Source organism: Somniosus microcephalus, chromosome 14 (assembly GCF_052327205.1).
Source record: "Somniosus microcephalus isolate GS21.2 chromosome 14, FLI_Smic_1.0, whole genome shotgun sequence".
Taxonomy (NCBI): Eukaryota; Metazoa; Chordata; class Chondrichthyes; order Squaliformes; family Somniosidae; genus Somniosus; species Somniosus microcephalus.
In genome coordinates, this window is record NC_141000.1 from 26,781,804 (window position 1) to 26,805,475 (window position 23,672).

Here is a 23,672-nt window from a genome sequence, read left to right on the forward strand (position 1 = left end):
GTGCTCGTCAGACGACAGTGACCCAGCTCCAAGAACAGCTGACAGTTTCTTTTAGGAGCAGAAGAAGCGGAATAAAGATCAGCACACACACATCTTACAATACACAAGCCTGTAACTTCTCTCTTTCAATCTCCTCCTCCTCTTGCAGTTTTCTCTCTCTTCACCACAAACTCAGCCCTCACTATTTAAATGCAAGGTTCTGTTGCCAGTTAAAGTCAGAGATAGTAACAATTGGTTCGGAGATTGAGAAGCATCATGGCTGCTCAGCAACCTCTGAAAGGTTTATTTGACCGCTTTCCTTTCCCTATCTTTCGACTGCCGTTTAATATAGTTTTGCCTCCGCGACACCACACGATCTCGCTTGAAGACCTACAGAGACTGAATTTTAAATCTCAACCAAATCAAAATGCACCCGAGCACCTTCTCAAAGTTGTCAGTGGTGCGAGCCAAGAATTCCGATGTCAGCCGTGGTCGTCAGAGCCACAGTATAAATGAGTTACACTCAATCACGCAGACTCAATGGGGTAAAAGATGGTCTTAGGCTGCACTGCAAAATGGGCGATAGCCAATTGCCCGATAATTCGTTTCTTTTGAAGTCAATGGAAAAGAAAATTGGGCGGAGTGTAAATCGTGCTGCCAATTTGCTATTGCCCATTTTGCGCCAGCGTCCAAGACCAATTTCAACCTCCAGTACTTGATCATTCAGTATCTGCGTTCCTCCAATTCTGGCCTCTTATGCATCCCTGATTTTCATCACTCCACCATGGACATGGGCAGCAGGGCTAACAGCTGCCTAGGCCCTAAGCTCTGGAATTCCTTCCCTATACTTCTCTGACCCCCTCTCCTCCTTTACCTCACTCCTTAAAACCTACCCCTTTGACTAAGCTTCAGGTCACCTGTCCTAATCTCTACTGATGTAGCTCGGTGTCAAATTTTGTCCGATAACGCTCCCGTGAAACGCCCTGGGTCGTTTTACACTGTTAAATGTGCTATACAGTACAAGTTGTTGTTGTTCCGCTAGACTATTGAGTTATTAATGTTCCTTTTTAAAAAATTATTTTATCAGGGTTCTAGCAGAGACACTGCCCGATTCAAGCGATTACCCAGAGAGAATGAAGCATATACTGACAACGGAAAATGCAAACCGAGCACTCGACATTGGAACAATGGAGCCCCACTGGGACTGCTGCTCGCTGACGAGTCTCCTGACTGTTCGAGAAGGAAAGGGCAAGCGTGTTTAATCTTGCACCGCTTGGAAGAGTCAGCTTTGCTCGGCTCGGACCCTGGCATGGAATTTCAATCGACGGAAACGCAGATCGGAGAACTGGGTGCAGAGGTCATTGGCTCTGACCTGTGGTGGCTCGACTTCCGGGCATCTGATTCTCCAGTCCGCACGACTGTCGAGTGAGCTTCTTTACTGAAAACGCTGAACTACAAAACTTACCTCATGGACTCTGCGGATAATCTCTATCCCCCAATGTTCCTCTCTCCTACATTACAACAGGTGACTACACTTTAAAAGTACATTGGCTGTAAAGCGTTTTGGGACGTCCAGTGGTCGTGAAAGGCGCTATATAAATGCAAGTCTTCTCTTTTCTTTCTCTCCATTCTTTTGCGCTTGACAAAATGACCCGTTCAAGGTTACCAATTTAGCAAGTCCTTGGAGAACCTTGGTTTTTGTACCCTGAGCTGTCAGGGAACTGGTAGGAATTACTTTTATGATCAGCAAGAAAACTGGAAATCCATGGAGCTGTGTCTATTTTTTTAAGCTACGCCGCAGACAATACTTTTAAACCTACAACACATACACATTGACCTTGGAGGGGGTACAGTGCGGATTCGCCAGAATGATACCGGGGCTTTAAAGGGTTAAGTTAGGAGCACAAGTTGCATAAACTTGGCTTGTACTCCCTTGAGTTTAGTAAACTGAGAGGTGTTTGTTTAAAATGATAAAAGGATTCGATAGAGTAGATACAGAGAAACTATTTCCTCTGGTAGGAATCCCGAACAAGGGAACAGAATCTTAAAATTAGAGCCAGGCCATTCAGGAGTGAAATAAGGAAGCACTTTTTCCACATAAAGGGCAGTGGAAATCTGGAATTCTCGCCAAAAGGTTGTGGATGCTGGGTCGATTGAAATTTCAGATCAACAAGAGTTTTACTAAGCAAGAGTATTGAGGATTATGGAGCAAAGGCGGGTAAATGGAGATGAGATGCAGATCAGCCGTGATCTAATTGAATAGCGGAACAGGCAAGAGGGGCTGAATGGACAACTCCTATTCCTATTCCTGTCAGGAATTGAATCCCTGACTGAAAATGAGGGCCATATTTGGTGCCTTGTCAGAGATGATCTAATACAGTAGAGACCAGGTATTGAACTTGCGATGACTTTCCTGCTCTGTTGGATGTTTCTTCTTCTTCTTCTTAGGCAGTCCCTCGGAACCGAGGATAACTTGCTTCCACATTAAAAATGAGTGCACAGGTGACTGATGAGTCCAATGCGGGACCTACAGTCTTTGTCACAGGTGGGGCAGACGGTGGTTGAATGGGCGGGTGGGTGTGGTGATTGGGTTGACGTGCGCTCCTTGCGCTCAGTTTCCGCTTGCTGTCGGCGAAGAGACTCGAGGTGTTCGGCGCCTTCCCAAATGCTTCTCCTCCACTTTTTGCGGTCTTGGGCCAGGGATTCCCAGGTGTCAGTGGGGATGTTACACTTTTTCAAGGAGGCTTTAAGTGTGTCCTTGAAGCGTTTCCTCTTCCCACCTGGGGCTTTCTTGCCGTGCCGGAGCTCCGAGTAGAGCGCTTGTTTTGGGAGTCTCGTATCGGGCATGCGGACAATGTGACCCGTCCATCGGAGCTGATCGAAGCTTTGACCACGCTCAATGCTGGCCTGAGCAAGAACACGGACGTTGGTGCGCCTATCCTGCCAATAGATTTGCAGGATCTTGCGGAGGCAGCGTTGCTGGTACCTCTCCAGTGCTTTGAGGTGCCTGCTGTACATGGTCCATGTCTCTGAGGCATACAGCAGGGCGGGAATCAATACTGCTCTGTAGACCACGAGCTTAGTGCCAGGTTTGAGGCCCTGGTCTTCAAACGCTGTCTTCCTCAGGCGACCGAAGGCTGCACTGGCACACTGAAAGTGGTGTTGGACTTTGTCATCGACGTCTGCCCTTGTTGACAGTAGGCTCCTAAGGTATGGAAAGTGGTGCACGTTGTCCAAGGCCTTGTCATGGATTTTGATAATCGGGGGGCAGTACTGTGTGGCGGGGGCAGGTTGGTAGAGGACCTTTATCTTACGGATGTTTAGTGTAAGGCCTATGCTCTCGTATGCTTCGGTGAAGGTGTTGACGATGGTTTGGAGTTTGACCTCCGAGTGAGCGCAGACGCATGCATTGTCTGCATACTGTAATTCGACGACAGAGGATGGGACGACCTTGGATCGGGACTGGAGGCAACGGGGGTTGAACAGTTTCCTGTTTGTTCTGTAAATTAGCTCCACTCCAATGGGGAGCTTACTTGGGTGAGATGGAGCATTGCAGCCAGGAAGATCGAGAAGACCGTTGGTGCGATGACACAACCTTGCTTGACCCTGGTCTGTACGTGAATTGGGTCTGTGGTGGAACTGTTGGTCAGGATCATGGCTTGCATGTCGTCGTGAAGTAGGCGGAGGATGGTGACAAACTTTTGAGGGTGGCCGAATTTGAGGAGGACACTCCATAATCCCTCACGGTTGAGAGTGTCGAAGGCCTTTGTGAGATCAAAGGCGGCCATGTAGAGCGGTTGGTGCTGTTCCCTGCATTTCTCTTGTAATTGACGTCCGGTGAAGATCATGTCCATTGTGCCCCTTAGTGGGCGGAATCCGCATTGCGACTCTGGGAGGAGCTCTTCGGCCAGTGGGAGAAGGCGATTGAGGAGGATTCTTGCGATGACTTTCCGTGGCAGACAGCAGGGAAACACCTCTGTAATTACCGCAATCGGACTTGTCACCTCAGTGAGCAGTGGCTCTTCACTTAAACTTAGCTCCCAAATTCCCAGACCCCTCTGCCGTCAAGAATACGCTTCTCCACTGGACTAGTGATCCAGTGACTAGTGATCTAGTGACTAGTGGATCGTGAGTGGAGCTCGGGGCCAGGGATCGTGAGAATATCAGTGCTAATTTGATCCTGTGACAGACAACATCATTCATGTTTGAGGCCGGGACCCAGGAGTGAGGACGAGCTCAGCAGCGAGGTCAAGGCCCAGGAGTGGTGCAGCGTGGACCACCAGCGGGGTCAGGCCCAGGGAAGGTGCGGCACAGACCAACAGCGAGGTCGGGAGGACCACAATGCATTCTATGAAACCCAGGCAGAGAGGACCTGGGGGATGGAGGGAGGAGGACAGTAGGAGTATGTTTGTGTGTCTGATCCAGGCCGTTGTAGCAGAGTCTGGTCTCCAATCGTCTTGGATCCTCTTACCATTGGACCAAGACCTTGCTCTGTCAAGCCCGTGTGGTAGCTGGTGTGCAACGGCCACTCCACGTTAAAAGAATTCATGCACAGGCATCTTCCACCCTTTAAAATGAAGTTCGGGACCTGGAACATCCGGACCCTCATGGACAACCCCAACAGTCCAATGGGTGACAAGCTGATCCTCCTTGGCGACTTTAGCGCCAGAGTTGGAAAGGACACAGACCTTTGGGGAGGTGTGTTCGGCAGAGAGGGGGTAGGGAAAGCCAACTCCAACAGTACCCTCCTCCTGTCGAAATGCTTAGAACATGGCCTTGTCATAACCAACACCTTGTTCCGTCAGAGACAAGTACAAGGCTTCATGGCGGATGTTTATGGTTGGATGTTTACCCACCTTGGCAATCCCAATGATTAACGCTTGATAGCCTTATTTACCATCCCTTTCCAGGAGCCTAGAATGATGCCCTTTACTATTTACACTACAAGTTGTGTCAGCATGGAGTGCTTTTGGCTTAGCATTAATTCTGAACATGTCTAGTGTACACTGGTGCAAGGCCTGAACTCACTCCCTAGCAAGTGAAGTGGGACGAGACTCCCCCCTCCAGGAGACCTCACTGCCCTTCACTCCAGCTTCAGGTCGGGCTCTGAGGCTGGATTTGCATTAGAACTGCAGTGTCAGATGAGAAAGAAAGAAAGGACTTACACTTATATAGCGCCTTTCACGACCTCAGGACGTCCCAAAGCTTTTCACAGCTAATTCAATACTTTTGAAATGTAGTCACTGTCGTAACGTAGGACACGCAGCAGCCAATTTGCACACAGCAAGCTCCCACATACAGCAATGTGAAAAATGACCAGAGAATCTGTTTTAGTGATGTTGGTTGTGGGATAAATATTGGCCAGGACACCAGGGAGAACACCCCTGCTCTTCTTCAAAATAGTGTCATGGGATCTTTTACATTCATCTGAGGCGGCAGACGGGGCCTCGGTTTAACGTTTCATCCGAAAGACATCTCCTCTGACAGTGCAGTACTCCCTCAGTACTGTACTGGAGCGCCAGCCTATATCTTGTGCTCAAGTCCCTGGAGTGGGGCTTGAATCCACAACTTTCTGACTCGGAGGCGCGAGTGCTACCCACTGAGCCATGGCTGATACCACAATCGTAATATAACAGCACCCCCGGGAGTCACAGCTGCACAAGCCTGACCTTATAATCCGGAGCGTATATCAACGCACAAGTCTTCTGCGTCAGTCATTATTAATTGTCCCAATGAATCCAATGTTTATGTGTCTTAGTGATTGGCTTTTTGTTGGAAGGATAGATGGCAGCCCTCCTTCGAGAGGGAATGTGTGTGTCCATCTCCACCAGCTCTGAGGAGCGAAAAAACAAACAGCGGCACACAGTTCAAAGCACAGTGTACAATGTAGCCGTTTGAATATAAAGGTTACACACACCCATGAAAAGCATCCTTTGTCTGAGAAGGACGGCACTAAACACTAAGGCGATGGGAGAGAGAGTAACTAACAAGTATAAACACAGCTCAGAAAACCCACTCACTCAGTCATCACTTTCTAACAAGGCCCAGCCTTAATCTGGGCATCCAAACACTTATGATCCCACACTGTTTCACAAGGACATTTAACTAAACAAATTAAAAGCATCTTTTTACTACTTGCACAAATACACAAAGAAAACCTGTTTTAATGGTTGCCATTCCCACAGGATCTGAGGTATATTATGAAGCTCCTTAATCTGGTTGCCATCTGTTTTTTTTTGGTTAATCCCATATATTGATTTAAATCATAAATCTCCAATGAGTTCCAAAACTTTCCGGTTTATAACTCAAGATGTGCCATCGACTGTTGATAAAATAATCGCTGATGGGAGCTGCTTTTTGTGTAAAAAAAAGTGACAATGAAAGTATGGATCACCTGCGGTTTTAAACCTTTAACAGGGGTGCATACAAATAGCAGTCAGCCTTTCAATTAATTAACGCACAATCTGCATGTAACTTCAAGCATACTTCAACCTAGAAATTTTCAAATCAGCAATGCTGCATAAGCAAGACTCTCATTCATTTCACATACATGTGTTATTTACAATAACACCTCACATTTATACAGTGCCTTTAACGCAGTAAAATGTCCCAAGCAATGTTCCCTTTAATTTTTTTGGGTGCGTGGCCCCTTTAAGCGGCTACACAGCCCATTCAAAATACTGCGCCTGCGCGGTTTTCTCCTATTTAAAAGCCAGTGTGCCGGCTGCACGGGAGCTGCGCAGCTTAAAGGGAACACTGTGCTCCTGTGAAGCACCTTGGGACCAATCAGACAAAAATTGACACTGCGCCAAAGGAGGAGACATTGGGGCAGGTGATGAAAAATTGTGTCAAAAAGGTATGCTTAAAGACAGAGAGGGGCGGGGAGGTTTAGAGAGGGAGTTCCAAAGCTTAGGGCCTAGACGGCTGAAAGCATGGCCGCCAATGGTGGATCGATTAAAACCGGGGATGCTCAAGAGGCCAGAATTGGAGGAGCGCAGAGATCTCGAAGGGTTGTAGGGCTGGAGAGGTTACAGAGGATAGGGAAGAGCGAGGCCATTGAGGTTTTTGAACATGAGGATGAGAATTTTAAAATTGAGGCATAGGTGAACTGGAAGCCAGTGTAGGTCAGCGAGCACAGGGGTGATGAGTGAATGGGACTTGGTGCGAGTTCAGATACGGGTTAGTGTCATTTCCATGTCTATTAGGTTCTTTGTGTGACATTGTTGCATGTTCCTACATCCCCTGTTGAACTACCTGTTAAACCATTAAGAAAATGTGATGGAGACACATTGTGTGATATTTCTGTGGTACACTGGCTAATAAATTCAGTAGCAGTTCATTGTAGTAAGGAGTTAGGTTTGCAGGAGGTCACTGTTTTCGATATATCCTAAAAGGAGTGCAGTTTTTACTGAGCCAGTTGTGAATTCTAGGCCGACACTCCAGTGCAGTACAAAAGGAGTCGGAGGTATCGAATTTCAGACGAAACATTTTGAGGCCCTGTCTGGCCTCTCAAGTGGATGAAAAAGATCCCACATCACTATTCAAAAAAGAGCAGGAGAGTTCTCAGTGTCCTGGCTGTTGAGTCTGTGTTTACAAGTGCAGTTATTATGAATAACACGACACAGACAACAGAGAGTAACTAAACAGGTCTTTAGTGATTGAGGGTCAGAGCGGAAACTGAGATACATATTACTCCACAGGGTTTATATACCGGTGTGGTCACTACCGGTACTACAATGTACAGGAGCTGTTAAAAGTAGTCCTTCACCTTAAGGTATCCTCTTAAGGTAGTACAGGTTACATACACTACAATTCCTCCCCTTTTAGCTTAACAGTGGACACCCCATTAATACAGTACATGAATATATATACAATTTACACACAATGAATATTCAAAGGTTCAGTCTCTGAGGAGGCTTCCGGATCTGTGCCGGATAACGCCTTTCAGGATCTCTTGTTCCCGTTGCTGGGGTGACTCATTCAATTGATCTTCTATGGATTCAACATCATCTAATACAACCGAGTCCGAGGTAGATGCTACAGGCTCAATAAATTCTTCAACTGGTGTCTCTGCCGGAGACATGGGGTTGACCCTTGTTCTTGATCCCACAAGTTGGTCAGCATGACGTCGTATTACGTTCTCCCCAGTGTCTACCGTGTACATCAAAGGCCCCTGCCGTGCACAAATTGTTCCAGGTTGCCATTTATCATTTCCATAGTCCCTGGCCAACACTGGTTGTCCTATTTCAAAACTCCGAGTGGCCTTTTCATTTATGTGTTGGAATTACTTGTGTTCAACTTCCCGTCTCACATTGGGTTTTAACAAATCCAACCGGGACCGCAACCTTCTGTTATAGAACATGATGGCAGGGCTTTGATTTGTCACTGCATGCGTGGCGTTTCGATATGCCATTAGGAAATTGTCCACCTTGTGTTGTAGTGGAATATGATCTTCACACATGGCCTTTATTGCCTTTTTGAATGTTTGTACAAATCTCTCGGCCAACCCATTTGTAGCCGGATGGTATGGGGCAGATGTATAGTGTTTCACCCCATTCTTTTTCATGAATTTCTGGAATTCTTCTGACACGAACTGTGGTCCGTTGTCTGAACAAATTTGCTCGGGCAATCCATTCCTCGCAAATATAGTTCTCAAGACTGCAATCGTCTTCTCAGTGGTAGTGGTCGACATCTTGATCACTTCTGGCCATTTAGAGTGTGCGTCTACTGCTATCAAAAACATGGAATCCATGAATGGACCTGCAAAGTCAATATGCACACATTGCCATGGAGCTGAAGGACATTCGCACGGATGCAGCGGTGCAATTGGAGGTGCATTCTGAACTTTTTGACACCCTGGGCAGCTTTTAGTCAGGTCCTCTATTTGTTTGTCTATACCTGGCCACCACACATAAGCCCTAGCAAGGCTTTTCATCTTGACTCCCCCCAGATGACCTTCATGCAATTCTTTTAAGACTCTCTCCCATAATTTAGGAGGAATAACCACCCTTGTTCCATACATCAGTGTTCCTTGACATACAGACAGCTGTTCTCGTCTGGCTGAGAATGCTGGTAACAGTGGTTCGCCATGTGCTGGCCATCCCTTCACTGTCAAATCGTAGACCCGAGACAGTGTCGGGTCATTTCGGGTCTCTCTCTCAATACTCGCATTGGTGACTGGCAAGCATTCGATGATGGCCGAGTGGAATATCTCGACAGGATCAACTGCCGGTGCCTCTTCCGCTGTAGGTAGTGGCAGGCGCGACAGCCCATCAGCATTACCATGTTGCTTTGTACCTTTGAACTCAATATCGTATTGATGTGCCCCTAGGAAAAGGGACCATCTCTGAAGCCTCTGCGCCGTCATTACCGGAACACCCTTCTTAGGATTGAATATGGAAACCAATGGTTGATGATCTGTCAGCAGTGTAAACTGTTGTCCGTGCAGGTAGTGGTTAAATTTCTTCACTCCCCACACGAGGCTGAGGGCCTCCCTATCTATCGGAGCATAGTTGCGCTCAGCGGAGGTCAATGATCTGGATGCAAAAGCGACTGGCCTTTCCGAGCCATCTGGAAACCTATGAGAGAGCACCGCCCCGATACCATAGGGAGATGCATCACAAGCCAACCGAATAGGTAGCGTTGGGTTAAAGTGAGCCAACACGTCCTTAGACGTGATCAACGCCTTGCTCTTCTGAAAAGCCCGCTTACAGTCATCGCTCCACTTCCATGGTATTCCCGTTTGCAAGAGGGTGTTTAGTGGGTGTAACACCGCAGATAAATTTGGTAAAAACTTGTGGTAGTAGTTAACCAGCCCGAGGAACGACCTCAACTGGGACACATTTTCCAGTGCTGGAGCCTTGACTACTGCCTCAATCTTGTCAGGGGACTTATGTAACCCCTCGTCAATAACGTGGCCGCAGTACGAAATTTGCTTCTGAAAAAACTCGCATTTCTGGCGATTAGCTCTTAGCCCATAATCTTTCAATCTGATGAGCACCTGTTCCAAATTCGCAAGGTGATCACTATCGTTATCTCCTGTAACCAGGATGTCATCCAAGTAACACTGTCCCTGGAATTCCCTGCAAGACCTGTTCCATGGCCCGTTGCCAAATAGCCGGAGCCGATGCCACTCCAAAAACCAGCCTATTATACTGATATAAGCCCTTATGCGTGTTTATCGTGAGATACTGTCTCGACACTTCATCAACTTCCATCTGCAGGTACGCCTGCGCCAGGTCTATCTTGGTGAAGTGCTTGCCGCCAGATAGCAAAGCGAAGATATCTTCAATCCGCGGAAGCGGATATTGCACTGTGTGAAGAACTGGATTAACAGTGACTTTGAAATCACCACAGATGCGAACCTTCCTAGGTTCACCAGGCGTGTTGCTCAACGATCACTTCATGACAGGAACAATGGGTGTAGCCCACTCGCTCCAGTCCACTTTGGACAGTACTCCTGAACGTTCTAACCCTTCCAGCTCTGCTTCCACAGCAGGTCGTATCGCATAAGGCACCAGTCTGGCTTTGAAAGATTTTGGGCTTGCATTTTCTTCAACCTTGAGGGTTGCAGTAATTCCTTTCAGTGTCCCAAGTCCCTGTTGGAACACCTCCTTAGCATCGTCTAAGATTTTGGACAGTCGTCCAGGTTTGACGTCGTCCTCCTTACTGGCATCCACAGTCAGTGCTCGTATGGAATGCCAATCCAGTTGTATTTTCCGGATCCATTCACGTCCTAGTAGTGGCGGACCTCCATCAGGTAACACATACAAGTCCATTTTCTGACTTTCTTTACCATTGTAGACCACGTTTACTTTTATTTTTCCTTTGGGGTATACTTTTTGCCCCGTGTATGTTTGCAATACAACCTTCGTATCCCTCAGGGGAATGTGCGCGAGAATAACCTTTTGTAGTCTCGCTTATTTATGACCGTTAAGGCCGATCCTGTGTCCAATTCCATTTTCACTTGGACTCCTGCTATCTTGAGCATGACCCAGATAGTTTGGTGGTCTGCTGTGTTGCCCACATTATGTATCTTCAGACAACCCAGTTCCTTGCTGCTGGAGTCTGAATCAGTCTTCTGTTCATCCGAACTGTTCTGTCACTTTATGTACTTTTTTGTACTTCTCCTGCGGTGACTTTTTGCTGTTGGTCTTCTTTCCTGACCGGCAGACTCTCGCTATGTGACCAAGTTTGCCACATTGCCTGCATTCTTTGTCTTTGAACCAGCACTGGTTCTGGTCATGCGTTGTCCTACCGCAACGGTAGCACTTTACTGCACCCAATGCCATTTCATTGGTGCCGAATTCAGGTGGCTTTTGCTGTATTTCCGCAGCTCCCCGTGCTGCTGCTTTGTACGATACGGCCACGCTGAAAGCCTTGTCCAGTGTCAACTCTTTCTCTGAGAGTAGCCTTTTCTGGGTTCCTTCGCTCAGGAGACCGCAGACGAATTTGTCCCGTAGGGAATCTGCCAGTCCTGCTCCGAACTGACAGTGCTTTGATAGCTTGCGTAATTCCGTAAGGTAATCAGCGTTACTCTCATCTTTATGCCGATTCCTCTTGTAGAATTTAAATCGTTCTGCTATCAGCAGCGGTGTAGGGTTTAGGTGCTCCTGCAGGATAGCAACAATATCCGTGAAACTTTTTTCTACCGGTTTATCTGGGGTTATCAGGTTCCTCAATAACCCGTACATCTTCGCACCCATCAAGTTTAATAGGGTTAGTGCTTTCTTATCATCCGGCACTTCATTCGCTCTACAATAAACTTCGATGCGTTCCACATAAGTGGACCAATCTTCCACATCGTTGTCGAATGCAGTAATGTTGCCTGTTTTCGGCATCCTAGCTGAGTTTCTTCTTTCCCTTCGGATATTATTTTTTTAAATTTAAGATGGCGGCTCCCGCGCTCGTCTTCTTCTCCGCTGGCTCAAGATGGCGTCTTTTCCCGCGCTGCTGCTGTTGTTGCCACGCCGCTTTCTGCGGTCCTCGTGGCAATGGAGCGCCTTTCTGGCTGCTGCGCGTCTCTGCCCCGCGATTGCAGTCCGGCCCCTGACACCAGCTGCGGTCTTGTTCTCCGCTCTCTATGCTTTCCTCCCCTTCTCCCTCCGGCAAGCTTGGCCGTCTTCCCCCGCGCCGCTCGATCGGGCTTACCCGCCGCTGCCTTAGAAGGGTTGCGCACTACCTGTAGCCAGCCCTTATGCTGGACTTCGTGGCCAGGAAACCAAGCCCAGTTCTCGATGGCCTCCCTTGCGATGCACCGCTCTGCAGGATGCCGAGGGCGGATGCCCTTGGTCGGCGCCCGTGTTCCAGGATGCAGCCTCCTTCCAATGTACCCCAGATTCAGTACTGGGGGAGGTGATGCAAAACTGCTGCTAGGTTCGATCAGACTCGTCGCCACTGTTGAGTCTGTGTTTACAAGTGCAGTTATTATGAATAACACGACACAGACAACAGAGAGTAACTAAACAGGTCTTTAGTGATTGAGGGTCAGAGCGGAAACTGAGATACATATTACTCCACAGGGTTTATATACCGGTGTGGTCACTACCGGTACTACAATGTACAGGAGCTGTTAAAAGTAGTCCTTCACCTTAAGGTATCCTCTTAAGGTAGTACAGGTTACATACACTACACTGGCCAACATTTATTCCTCAACCAACATCAATAAAAACAGAATCCCCACGCACGAGTACGCACTGGGTACTCATGCGTAGGCCCAACGAAAGTGCCGGTTTTGCGCATGCGCGCGAAACCGCAACTTCCGTTCCTTTGAAAGAAGGGGTTGACAGGTGGAACGCGTGCACCAGATAGGCAGCGCGTGTGCATCGAACTTACATTTTTTTGTTGCAGGTTTCTCCGGGAGGGTAAGTCTCCAACAGTTACACTTTTAAAAAGCAGGCGCAAGACCTGCTTTTAACAAGGTAAGTGGTGAATTAATTAAAATTAAAACATTTTTTCCACAGGTTTATTATTTTTAAATACTTTAAAGAAAGGTAAGTTTATTTTTAGCCCTGTTAGAAAATGTAATTAATTTTCAAAAATTTAAATTGTTTAAAATAGTTATTTCATGTAATTTATAGTTATTTTAAAAATGTGATCTTTTAAAAAATTTATTTGACGTTTTAGTTATGTTTTGGGGCTTATAGTATTTATAGGTTTGACAGCTCTTCCTGTCAAACTTAAGAATGAAGCATTCCCTGCTACCATTGGCTCTCCATGGCCCACGTGATCCCAGGGGACGCTTCGAACTAACTGTGCCCCTGGGATACGCAAGCACTGCGCGCCGGCAGTTGGAGGAGGCCCAGGATCGGAATCCTACGCGGGCCCACAGCTCAACGGCCGGCGCGCTAGGTAAGTGCAGGTCGGAGGCTTGCACCTGCGGGAAGCCTCCGACCCGAATTTCTGGGCCATTGTCTGGTCATTACCACGTTGCTGTGTGCAAGTTGGCTGCTGCGTTTCCCTACATTACAACAGTGACTACACTTCAAAACTACTTCATTGGCTGTAAAGTGTTTTGGAACATCCTGAGGTAATGAAAGGCACTATATAAATGAATGTCTCACTTTCTTTTCAAACAAGTGTCCATTCTGCTCAACATGGCCCACTGTACAGTGATAGAACATGGGTCTGCACCCAATCCCTTGTACGGTGACATTCTGATCTCTGTTGTATGATAGCGGAGCTAGGTTTGGTTGACTAGGGGTGGGTGGCACTCAAGTTTTGGCTGACTTGGTAGGAAGGGGACCGAGCTGAGAACTGGGGAATGCCGACATACCTGATCCTAAGCCCGAGTCAGGAACCCGCACAGACTCGCAGGCTGAACCCCCAGACCGAAGACAGGTGAGGAAGCTTCCTGGGAGCGAAATGGAGGCAGTCCTCCAAAGTCACATTGGCTGAACACAAATTGGGGGGAGGGCTCATGACCCACCCCTGACACCACCCCCACACTGGCTCCACCACTGCTGCCATACCATGAGTGGGAGATGCCAAGCAAAGAGGTTACTCACAAGGAGGAAGGGGAAATGAGAGCCAGACAACATCTCCAGGTGGCAGGTTTCCAGTGTGACTTTGGCAGAAGCTTGGGGTAGAATTCCTGTCAGCTCTGCCAGGCAAGGATGGTGCTTGGCGCAGGCAGTCTTAGAGTGATGAGGGAAAAACAAAAAGACAAAACCAATTCTCCCTCCTTTCCCATGCTATTTGGTTGACACTAAATATAAATATTTTATACAAGCTCTTTCTCTTGGCCTGCTCCCAAACATTGCGATATAGCAGATATAGCTGGCCTTTCCAATGCAATCGTGTGAACTAGGCGCACCGCCCCGCCCCCCCCGGAGTCATTTCCTGATGTCCTCACATTTGCCAAAGCTCTTCCATAAACCTAGGCTGACACTCCAGTGCAATACTGAGGAAAGGCTGCACTGTTGGAGGTGCCATCTTTCAGATGAGACGTTAAACCAAGGCCCCTTCTACCCTCTCGGGTGGGTGTACAAGATCCCATGGCACTATTCCTAAGAAGAGATGGGGAGTTCTTCCTCGTGTTCAATATTTATCCCTCAACCAACATCACTAAACAGATTATCTGGTCATTATCACATTGATGTTTGTGGGACCTTGCTGTGTGCAAATTGGCTGCCGTGTTTCCCACATTACAACAGTGACTACACTTGAAAAGTACTTCATTGGCTGTGAAGCCTCTTTGACATCCGGCGGTTGTGAAAGTTGCTTTCTTTATTTCTCTTACGATAAATCCTCTGTTGAACGCGCAGCTCAGCAGTTTCCAGCTCTTGGCACAGAACGGTCTCTCCCTTTCCCTCCCTTCCAGCTTACTGCAGTAGTAAGTGAATGGGTAATAGAGGGTAAACTCCTCCTGCCTGTAAGTTATCAATACGAGTTCAAAACCCACCATGGCAGTTTGAGAATTTGAATTCATGTTTTTAAAATCTGGAACTAAAAAGCCGGTATCAGGAAAAGTGACCATGAAGCTGTCGAATTGTCGTAAAAACCCAACTGGTTCACTAATGTTCTTTATGCAAGTCTTTCTTTAGGGAAATCTGCCGTCCTTACCTGGTCTAGCCTACATGTGACTCCAGTCCCACACCAATGTGGTTGACTCTTAACTGGCCTCTTAAGTGGTCTAGCAAGCCATTCAGTTGTATCAACCCACTACAGCTGCGTTCTTGAAAGCACTGAATAACCAGACATGAAACCCAGCTGACTGTTACCGCCCAGTGTAATGGAAGCAGTATCAAGTCAGAACCAATCAGAAAAGTTCCACCTCTGGGACCGGCTAGTTTATTTTCTTTTAAGTTGATTTATCTGACTTGTAAATGGGTTCATGGATCTGTCAGTGTAGTGTCCTGTCCTGAACTTAAGTCAACTTAACCCTTAGAATGCCATCAGCTCCAGAGAAACCTGATACTGAAACAGACACTAACATTACAATAGGGAGGCTACTCAAAGGGCGAGAGCAACGCTAATACTGGAACGGTCACCCATAGTAACAACTAAAATTAACAATTTTAAAAACTGAAAAGAAATGTATTCAATCCTGTTCACTCCCCCTGCCCTGTCCTGTTCACTCGCCCTCCCCTCCCCCCTTCTCCTCTCCCTCCCCTCCCCCCTTCTCCTGTTCACGCTCCCTCCCCTCTTCTCCTGTTCACGCTTCCTCCCCTCCCCCGTCTCCTGTTCACTCTCCCTCCCCTCCCCCTGTTCACTCTCCCTCCTCCGTCTCCTCACTCTCCCTCCCCTTCACTCTCCCTCCCCTTTCCCCTCTCCACTCTCCCTCCCCCTGTTCACTCGCCCTCCCCTCCCCATCTCCTCTTCACTCTCCCTCCCCCATCTCCTCTTCACTCTCCATCCCCTCCCCCATCTCCTCTTCACTCTCCCTCCCCGTCTCTTCACTCTCCCTCCCCTCCCCCTTTCCCCTGTTCACTCTCCCTCCCCTCCCCCTTTCCCCTCTTCACTCTCCCTCATCTCCTGTTCACTCTCCCTCCCCCTTTCTCCTGTTCACTCTTCCTGCCCTCTTTGTACACCTTTCTCCTGTTTGTGGGATTGTGAGCAAAATGGCTGCTGTGTTTCCCTACATTATAACAGTGACTGCACTTCGAAAGTACTTCATTGGCTGTGAAGTGCTTTGGGACGTCCGGAGTTTGTGAAAGACGCTATATAAATGCAAGTTCTTTCTTTCGCTCAAGTGTCCTCAATAACTCCACAATATAGAAGAACAATTTTTAAATTGGAAATGTCTTGAAGAAGTTACATTTATCAAACTGTTAATTTCTACAGGTAGACACTACGTCATCCAACAGGAAATTTAACAGCACTGATGTAGCATTTTCCAGTTGTAGATGGCGAGGAATAGTTTGACTGCCCTTAGTGCGGTCATGTCCAATTTGCTCCTGTCGCTATAGTGAATTTGACAAGGAGGGAATTAAATGTATTGTACATCCTCTGAATACTCACTGCTCGTTGATGACATGTGGCTGTAGTCTGACCTGAAATAGAAGCAGTGATATTTTTAGTCCACATATCAGTCTTTGAAAACTCTCGGTTCCTGACACTGCTGAAAGTCACTTCCTGGAATCTGGATCAACAGATATCAAGGGGCAGAATCCCTTTCTGTTGGGTTATTTAAATTACTGGCTAATACACGGAGGAGGGAGTTAAAATAGTGCAATTGAGCACAAGTGAGGGACGTTACAAACTGTGAAAAGCTGGACGGTCAGTGAAAGTCAGCAGACCATTGGCGTTGACTCACAGACTTAAACTTGCTATCTATATGTTTTTTGATTCTATACAATGAAGGATTGTCCACTTTTTAAATAACCTTAGTTTAGGGAGTTTAAAAAAATACTTTACGACTGGGTGTGCTAATGGAGTAGGATCACAATAGCACTCCTGGAGGTACTGAGCTAGCCTCGAGTGCTGCTAACCTCGCAAGCTTTCTCTTAAAACAAAAGCAGCAACGGATCAACGAGAAACAGTCAGCATTATACATTCAGCACTTCAAAACGCTCAGCCCAATTCACATGCCCTAGAGGCTAAAATACCCACTGTGATTGAAAAAAATGTTGTATTATCATTTCTCTCGTCATTTCAGTTTGTAATTTCCGTCTTTTGTCTTTTATGGACTGACAACATCTTGCATTTACACAGCGCCTTTGACATAGTAAAGCGTCCCAAGGCGCTTCATAGGAGCGTTAGCAGAAAAAATTGACACCGAGGAGAAAGAGGTAGAGAAATGGAGAGGTTTAAGGAGGGAATTCCAGAGCTTTGGGCCTATGTCGCCAATGGTGGAGTGATGGAAATCAGGGATGCACAAGAGTTCTCGGAGAGTTGTAGGAATGGAGGAGGTTACAGAGATAGGGAGGAGTGCGGTCATGGAGGGATTTGAACACAAGGATGAAAATGTTAAAACAATTGCAGTCAGTGAAGTATTAATATGTTTTAAACACAAATTATAATTAAAATGAATTGAAGGCATCTCTCATGCTTTGTATTTAACAAGTACTCAGCAACGTAAGGTAAAGTATTTTGTATGGACAATTGATTCTGGATTATATGTACCTACAAGTGGTTGCTGTCCTTGCAAGCACATAGTGGGTAAAAATAAAGGTGGACTAGCTGTGCTATGTTAAACCTGCCTGTCAGCCAGTGAAGTATTTTAAATACTTAACGACAATGGTCTATCCCTGAACAGCAGCAGCTGTCAGGGTAGATCACTTGTAACAGTGCCAAGAGGATTAGATCAGATGACAAGTCAAATCCTCCCACCAGATCTCAACCCAAAACAGGTCTTCTGGTTCCATTTTCAAGGCAGATGCAAAAGAACTTAAGATATCCTACGGTTCTTTTTTTTCCCTCTCATTGATCCCAAGGCCATGAAGGGACTGATGTTCAGCAGCTGCCTCCAGGAGAAGCTGCACTGGAACATTAGGAACAGGAATAGGCCATTCAGCCCCTTGAGCCTGTTCCACCATTCAATTAGATCATGGCTGAACTGTATCTCAACTCCATTTACCCACCTTTGCTCCATGTCCCTCGATACCATTACCCTCGATACCGTTACCCTCGATACCCTGACCCAACAAACATCTATCGATCTCACTCTTGAAAGCTCCAATTGACCCCCAGCATCCATAGCCGTTTGGGGGAAGAGAATTCCAGATTTCTATTACCCTCTGTGTGAAAAAGCACTTCCTGATTTCACTCCTGAATGTCCCGGCTCTAATTTTAAGATTCTGTCCCCTTGCTCTGGATTTCCCCCACAAGAGGAAATAGTTTCACTGGATCTACCCTATCAAATCATTTTATCATCCAACCTCGATTAGATCACCCTTCAACACTCACACAACCTGTCCTTGTAATTTAACCCTTTAAGCCCCGGTTTCATTCCTACAGTGGAATCTGAGATGGCAACTTCCTTCTGGTCACAGCTAATGGCTGAGCAAGGGAATCTATTTTCAAGATGTTGGATAATGACATGCTCACCCACCATTTTAAAGCACTCTCATACATACAGAGATCTATCACCAAAAACAAAGTTCCATAATGCATGTTTTTTCCCCCCAACATCACTCTGCATCAGTGCCAGTGTCAGCTGTGGTGTGCAGCATTTTTCTCACCCATCCATCTCACGTCCGAGTCAGAAGGTCGTGGGTTCAAGTCCCACTCCAGAAACGTGAGCATATAAACCAGGTTTACACTCCAGTGCAGTACTGAGGGAATCCTGCACTGTCTTTCAGATGAGATGTGAAACCAAGGCCCCACCTGCCCTCTCGGGTGGACGTACAAGATCCCATGGCAGTATCTGAAGATGAGCAGGGCAGTTCTCCCCCGGTGTCCTGGCCAATATTTATCCCTCAATCAACATCACTAAAACGGATTATCTGGTCATTACCCCATTGCTGTTTGGGGCATCCTGCTGTGTACATAATTGGTTACTGCGTTTCCTACATTACAACAGTGACTACACTTCAAAAGTACTTCATTGGCTGTAAAGCATTTTGCGACGTCCTGAGGTTGTGAAAAGCCCCGTATAAATGCAAGTCTATGTTCCTTTATTAACCTAACTAAACTTAATTTTTCAAACGTTTTAGTGTTAGCATAGAATCAATTGCTCACCACGGACATTAAATTGAACTGGCCTTTGGACAGCGGTGAGAGAGGCTTTGTGCACGAGTACCAGATAGTGAGGCTGAACTGGAGGATGTAATAGCTTGCTCTGTAATTCTCTAAACACAGCGGCTTCCAAAGCTGCCATGAGAAGCCCACAAGCTTAGTGCTTGCTATATTATTTTAAAGAAAATAGACACTAGGAAATGAATTCCAATGTTGTAATCTAATTGCCTGGTTCAGATGATAATAAATGACTTTAGCTTTTCTGTTGTGGCTTTTTTCATCATCTAAATCCCTGTCAGATTCCAGCCTCACAACTCACTCCCAGGTATCGATTATTCTCGGTTTAAAAAAACCTTGAACTAACTATGCTGGTTGCAAACACATACAAATGCATGAAAATCATTTTATTGCAACAGTACATCATATTACAATAAAATGACTAAACAACAGCTTGCATTTACATAGCACCTTTAACATAGTAAAACATCCCAAGGATTCACAGGAGCACAATCCGACAAAATGTGGCACCGAGCCAAAGGAGACATTAGGACAGGTGACCAAAAGCTTGGTCAAAGTGGCAGGTTTTAGGGAGCGTCTTAAAGGAGGAGAAAGAGGTAGAGAGGCAAAGTGGTTTGGGGAGGGAATTCCAAAGCTTAGGACCTTGAAGGGCGAAGGAAGTGGGGGATAAGAGGCCAGAGTTGGAGGAACAGAGAGTTCTCGGAGGGTTGTAGGAGGCTACAGAGATAGGGAGGGGGTGAGGCCATGGAGGGATTTGAAAAAACAAGGATGAGAATTTTAAAGTCATGGCATTGGTGGACCGGGAGCCAGTGCAAGTCAGCGAGCACAGGGGTGATGGGTGAACGGGACTCGGTGCGAGTTAGGACACGGGCAGCAGAGTTTTGGATGAGTTGAAGTTTATGGAGGGTGGAAGATGGGAGGCCAGCCTGAAGAGCGTTGGAATAGTCTAGCGATAACAAAAGTACGGATGCTTTTGAACAAAAGCTCCACCATCTACAACAGTCCCTCCTATCCCTTTTGTTTTAAGAATGATGCCCTCCTAATGCCAGGTTACCTTTGAGTTACTGAGCTCTAGCTGTGGGGCTCTTATCTGTGAACTGGCTACAATTTTTAAAATTTGTTTATGGGATACAGGCATCGCTGGCAAGGCCAGCATTTATTGTCCATCTCCAATTGTCCTTGAGAAGGTGGTGGTGAGCCATCTTCTTGAACTGCTGCAGTCCGTGTGGTGAAGGTACTCCCACAGTGCTGTTAGGGAGGGAGTTCCAGGATTTTGACCCAGTGACGATGAAGGATCGGCGATATACTTCTAAGTCAGGATGGTGTGCGACTTGGAGGGGAACTTGGAGGTGGTGTTCCCATGCGCCTGCTGCCCTTGTCTTTCTAGGTGGAAGAGGTCACGGGTTTGGTAAATGCTGCCGAAGAAGCCTTGGCGAGTTGCTGCAGTGCATCTTGTAGATGGTACACACTGCAGCCACAGTACACTGGTGGTGGAGGGAGTGAATGTTTAAGGTGGTGGATGGGGTGTCAATCAAATGTGCTGCTTTGTCCTGGATGGTGTCGAGCTTATTGAGTGTTGTTGGAGCTGCACTCATCCAGGCAAGTGGAGAGTATTCCATCACATTCCTTAATTGTGCCTTGTAGATGGTGGAAAGTCTTTGCGGGGTCAGGAGGTGAGACACTCGCTGCAGATTCTTGGAGTGCACTACATGTTGCTGTACTATAGAGACAGTTGTGCCACTCATTCTCAACACTGAAATCTAATCCCTATATTCACTGTGGGCCATCCTGTTTCTCTCATAACCATTTAGACACAGCCTCAACCCGTGACGTGCTTCGGAGATTACCTACAGACCCACACCTGCCAGTGGATAGCTGCAATTCTTTTTAACAAGCCTAACTTGTTGCAGCTTTCCCAGGCTGGATATATATACACATATAATATATAAATATATAAGAGAGAGAGATTTGTATACATATATAAATGATATATAAATAAAGATATATATATAAAACACACAATCCAATTAGAGAAATAAAACCCAAAGATTTGTTACTGTAGACTTGTCTACTATTATTGACAAGGAAATGCCTTTCAAATGGGGACCTCATTCACTTTACTCACAGCAGATTCACCAGGGACTGATTCTTTAACATGTATCAGTTACCAGGACCGACAACTATTTTGTCTCTCTCACACACACACTCACTCACTCACTGAGATACATACAGAAACATATAATCCTCCCCCATTTACAGACACACGGACCTACCCTCCAGTCTCTGCTCCCGAGTCCTCCCCCGGACCGCTCCTCTCCATCACCCGCTCCTGCTGTGGGCGCTCCGCTCGCCTCGCCAGTCCGGATCGCCAGTGCCTCAGGCTCCGCCTCTCCTGGGCTGGGCTCGGGGTGTTGGACATCCTCCCCTGGGGTGGGTGAACCTGCGGGTCGAGTAATGGGCGGGGGAACTGAAGGATTGCGTAGCACTAGTAATAATAAAGTGTTGTAAAACCAATGATGCAACATTTAACTTCTAACTCGAGGAGAAGATGGGCTCTGAATTAATATATTTACCATTTTGATCCTTTCATTTAAAATTAGAGTTGGTAAAGAGTACTTCATTCACTGGAAGTGACTGCAGCTATTCCACATCTATTCACAAACTGAAGGGGTTAAGTATTTCTGTTTTATGCACGGGGGGGGGAAGTGGAATTTAGTTTTCTTGTGAGGTCACCAGGAGGTCAATGTTCACTGCCCTTCCCCTGGCGTTGAAGGTGCACCAGCCTGGAAATGGGATGGGCAGCCATGCCGCCGGCAGCGATGCGTTAGGCTCCATTTCATAAGGGGCCTACTGCCGAATGTGCGAAGTGGCCGTCCGGTTCAGGCGATGAAAGACTTGCATTTCTATAGCGCCTTTCATGACCACCGGACGTCCCAAAGTGCTTTACAGCCAATGAAGTACTTTTTGAAGTGCAGTCAATGTTGTAACGTAGGAAACGTGGCAGCCAATTTGCGCACAGCAAGCTCCGACAAACAACAATGTGATAATTGTCTTGTTTTGCACACTTTGTACAAAAATAATAAATTGCAGGACAACGGAGTATTACAGTTTAAACTCTTTTAATGAAGCATCAGGTCTGTAAGCTTTCTCAATCAATACAGCACCGTGTGGACAAGATGAAGTCAGGACCCCCTGGGTCTTCCAAACAATAGCAGTCCTTACAGATGCCTGCAGGCCAATGACAACTCAGCATGTGATCACATGTGAATATAATAGGTATTCCTTACAGATGTCTGCGGGCCAATGATAAATCAATATGCAAATGTTACATCCCCTTTCTTTTAAAAGAAAAATGTTATGCATTGCTTTTGAACCTTTCTTCTACATAATGTTCTCAGTAGCATCAACATATAAGTAAACTCAACATTTAACTAGCACTGAAAACATCTGAACGTTTCAATAACGATCTGCCTACACCCTTTGACAGTTCACAAGTCAAGGATAATTCTAGGCTTGACCTCTCGTCGGAATGATGGTGTTGTTCCTTGGTGTTCAGGAGGTGCCTGCGATTGCGGCGGTACACCTGTCCTTCTGGGGTGCGGACGTGATACGATCGCTCAGTGTCAGCTGGCTGGATGACGACTGCTGGCTTCCAGTAGTCATGCTCCTGGATTCTGACGGATTCTCCATTGTGCAGCGGCGGCAGTAGTCTAGCTGACCTGTCATAGTATCTCTTTTGGTGTTGCTGTCTCTGTACACATTTTGCATGCACTTGCTTGCAGCCGACGACCTGCCAGGGCCTGTCTGGGATACGGTGAGGTATCATGGACTCTTTGACATTTGATGGGCGGCGTTCTGGACAAATGGAACATTTTCCGACAATGTCCTCAATGTGTTTGCACATTCCGGGCCAAAACATAATGTCACGTGCTCTTTGTTTGCATTTTTCCATGCCCATATGTCCAGCATGAATTTTTGTCAACATCTCTTCGCTGAGACTGGTAGGAATGATGATTTTCTCCCCTTTGAAGATGATTCCGTTGATTTGTGACATTTTGTCTCTGTGGTTCCAGAATTCAGATATGCTCTGAGGGCATTTCCTCCTTTCCTCAGGCCATCCTTCATGTATGACTTTGCTCAGCAGTGTGAGTTGTGCATCTTTCTCTGTTCCTGCTCGGATCTCCTTCAGTTTTGAGTCACAAGTAAGCTGTTGTACACCATGTGCACCTTCACATCCATGCCTTCACTGAAGCTGCTGTCCTGGTAGCTAAGAGACTTTCTGGAGAGCGTGTCTGCGACAGGAATGTCTTTGCCTGGACGGTGAATGATTGTGAAGTCATACTTCTGTAGCTGAAGGATCATTCTCTGTAGCCTTGGTGGGGCTGCGGCTAGTGGTTTCCTCATGATTAACTCGAGGGGCTTGTGGTCGGATTCCACAATGACTTGTCGGCCATAGACGTACTGGTGGAAATGCTTACATCCAAACAGAATTGCATATAGCTCTTTCTCGATTTGAGCATAGTTGATTTCACTGTCTGTGAGAGATCTTGGTGTGG

At 46.7% G+C, this 23,672-nt stretch overlaps 1 protein-coding gene across 1 annotated transcript in view; it reads right to left on the bottom strand.

The window, feature by feature from the left end:
• The window catches only part of fam124a (family with sequence similarity 124 member A), a 59,681-nt gene extending 38,120 nt beyond the window's left edge, over positions 1-21,561 (bottom strand). Inside the window, exons 1-2 of the mRNA XM_086006390.1 lie at positions 21,390-21,561; positions 16,441-16,472 (exon numbers count right to left, since the gene is read on the bottom strand). Of these exons, the coding sequence (XP_085862516.1) occupies positions 16,441-16,472; positions 21,390-21,535 (178 nt within the window). The 5' untranslated portion in view covers positions 21,536-21,561. The remainder of the gene's footprint in view (positions 1-16,440; positions 16,473-21,389) is intronic.
• Positions 21,562-23,672: the final 2,111 nt, after the last annotated feature.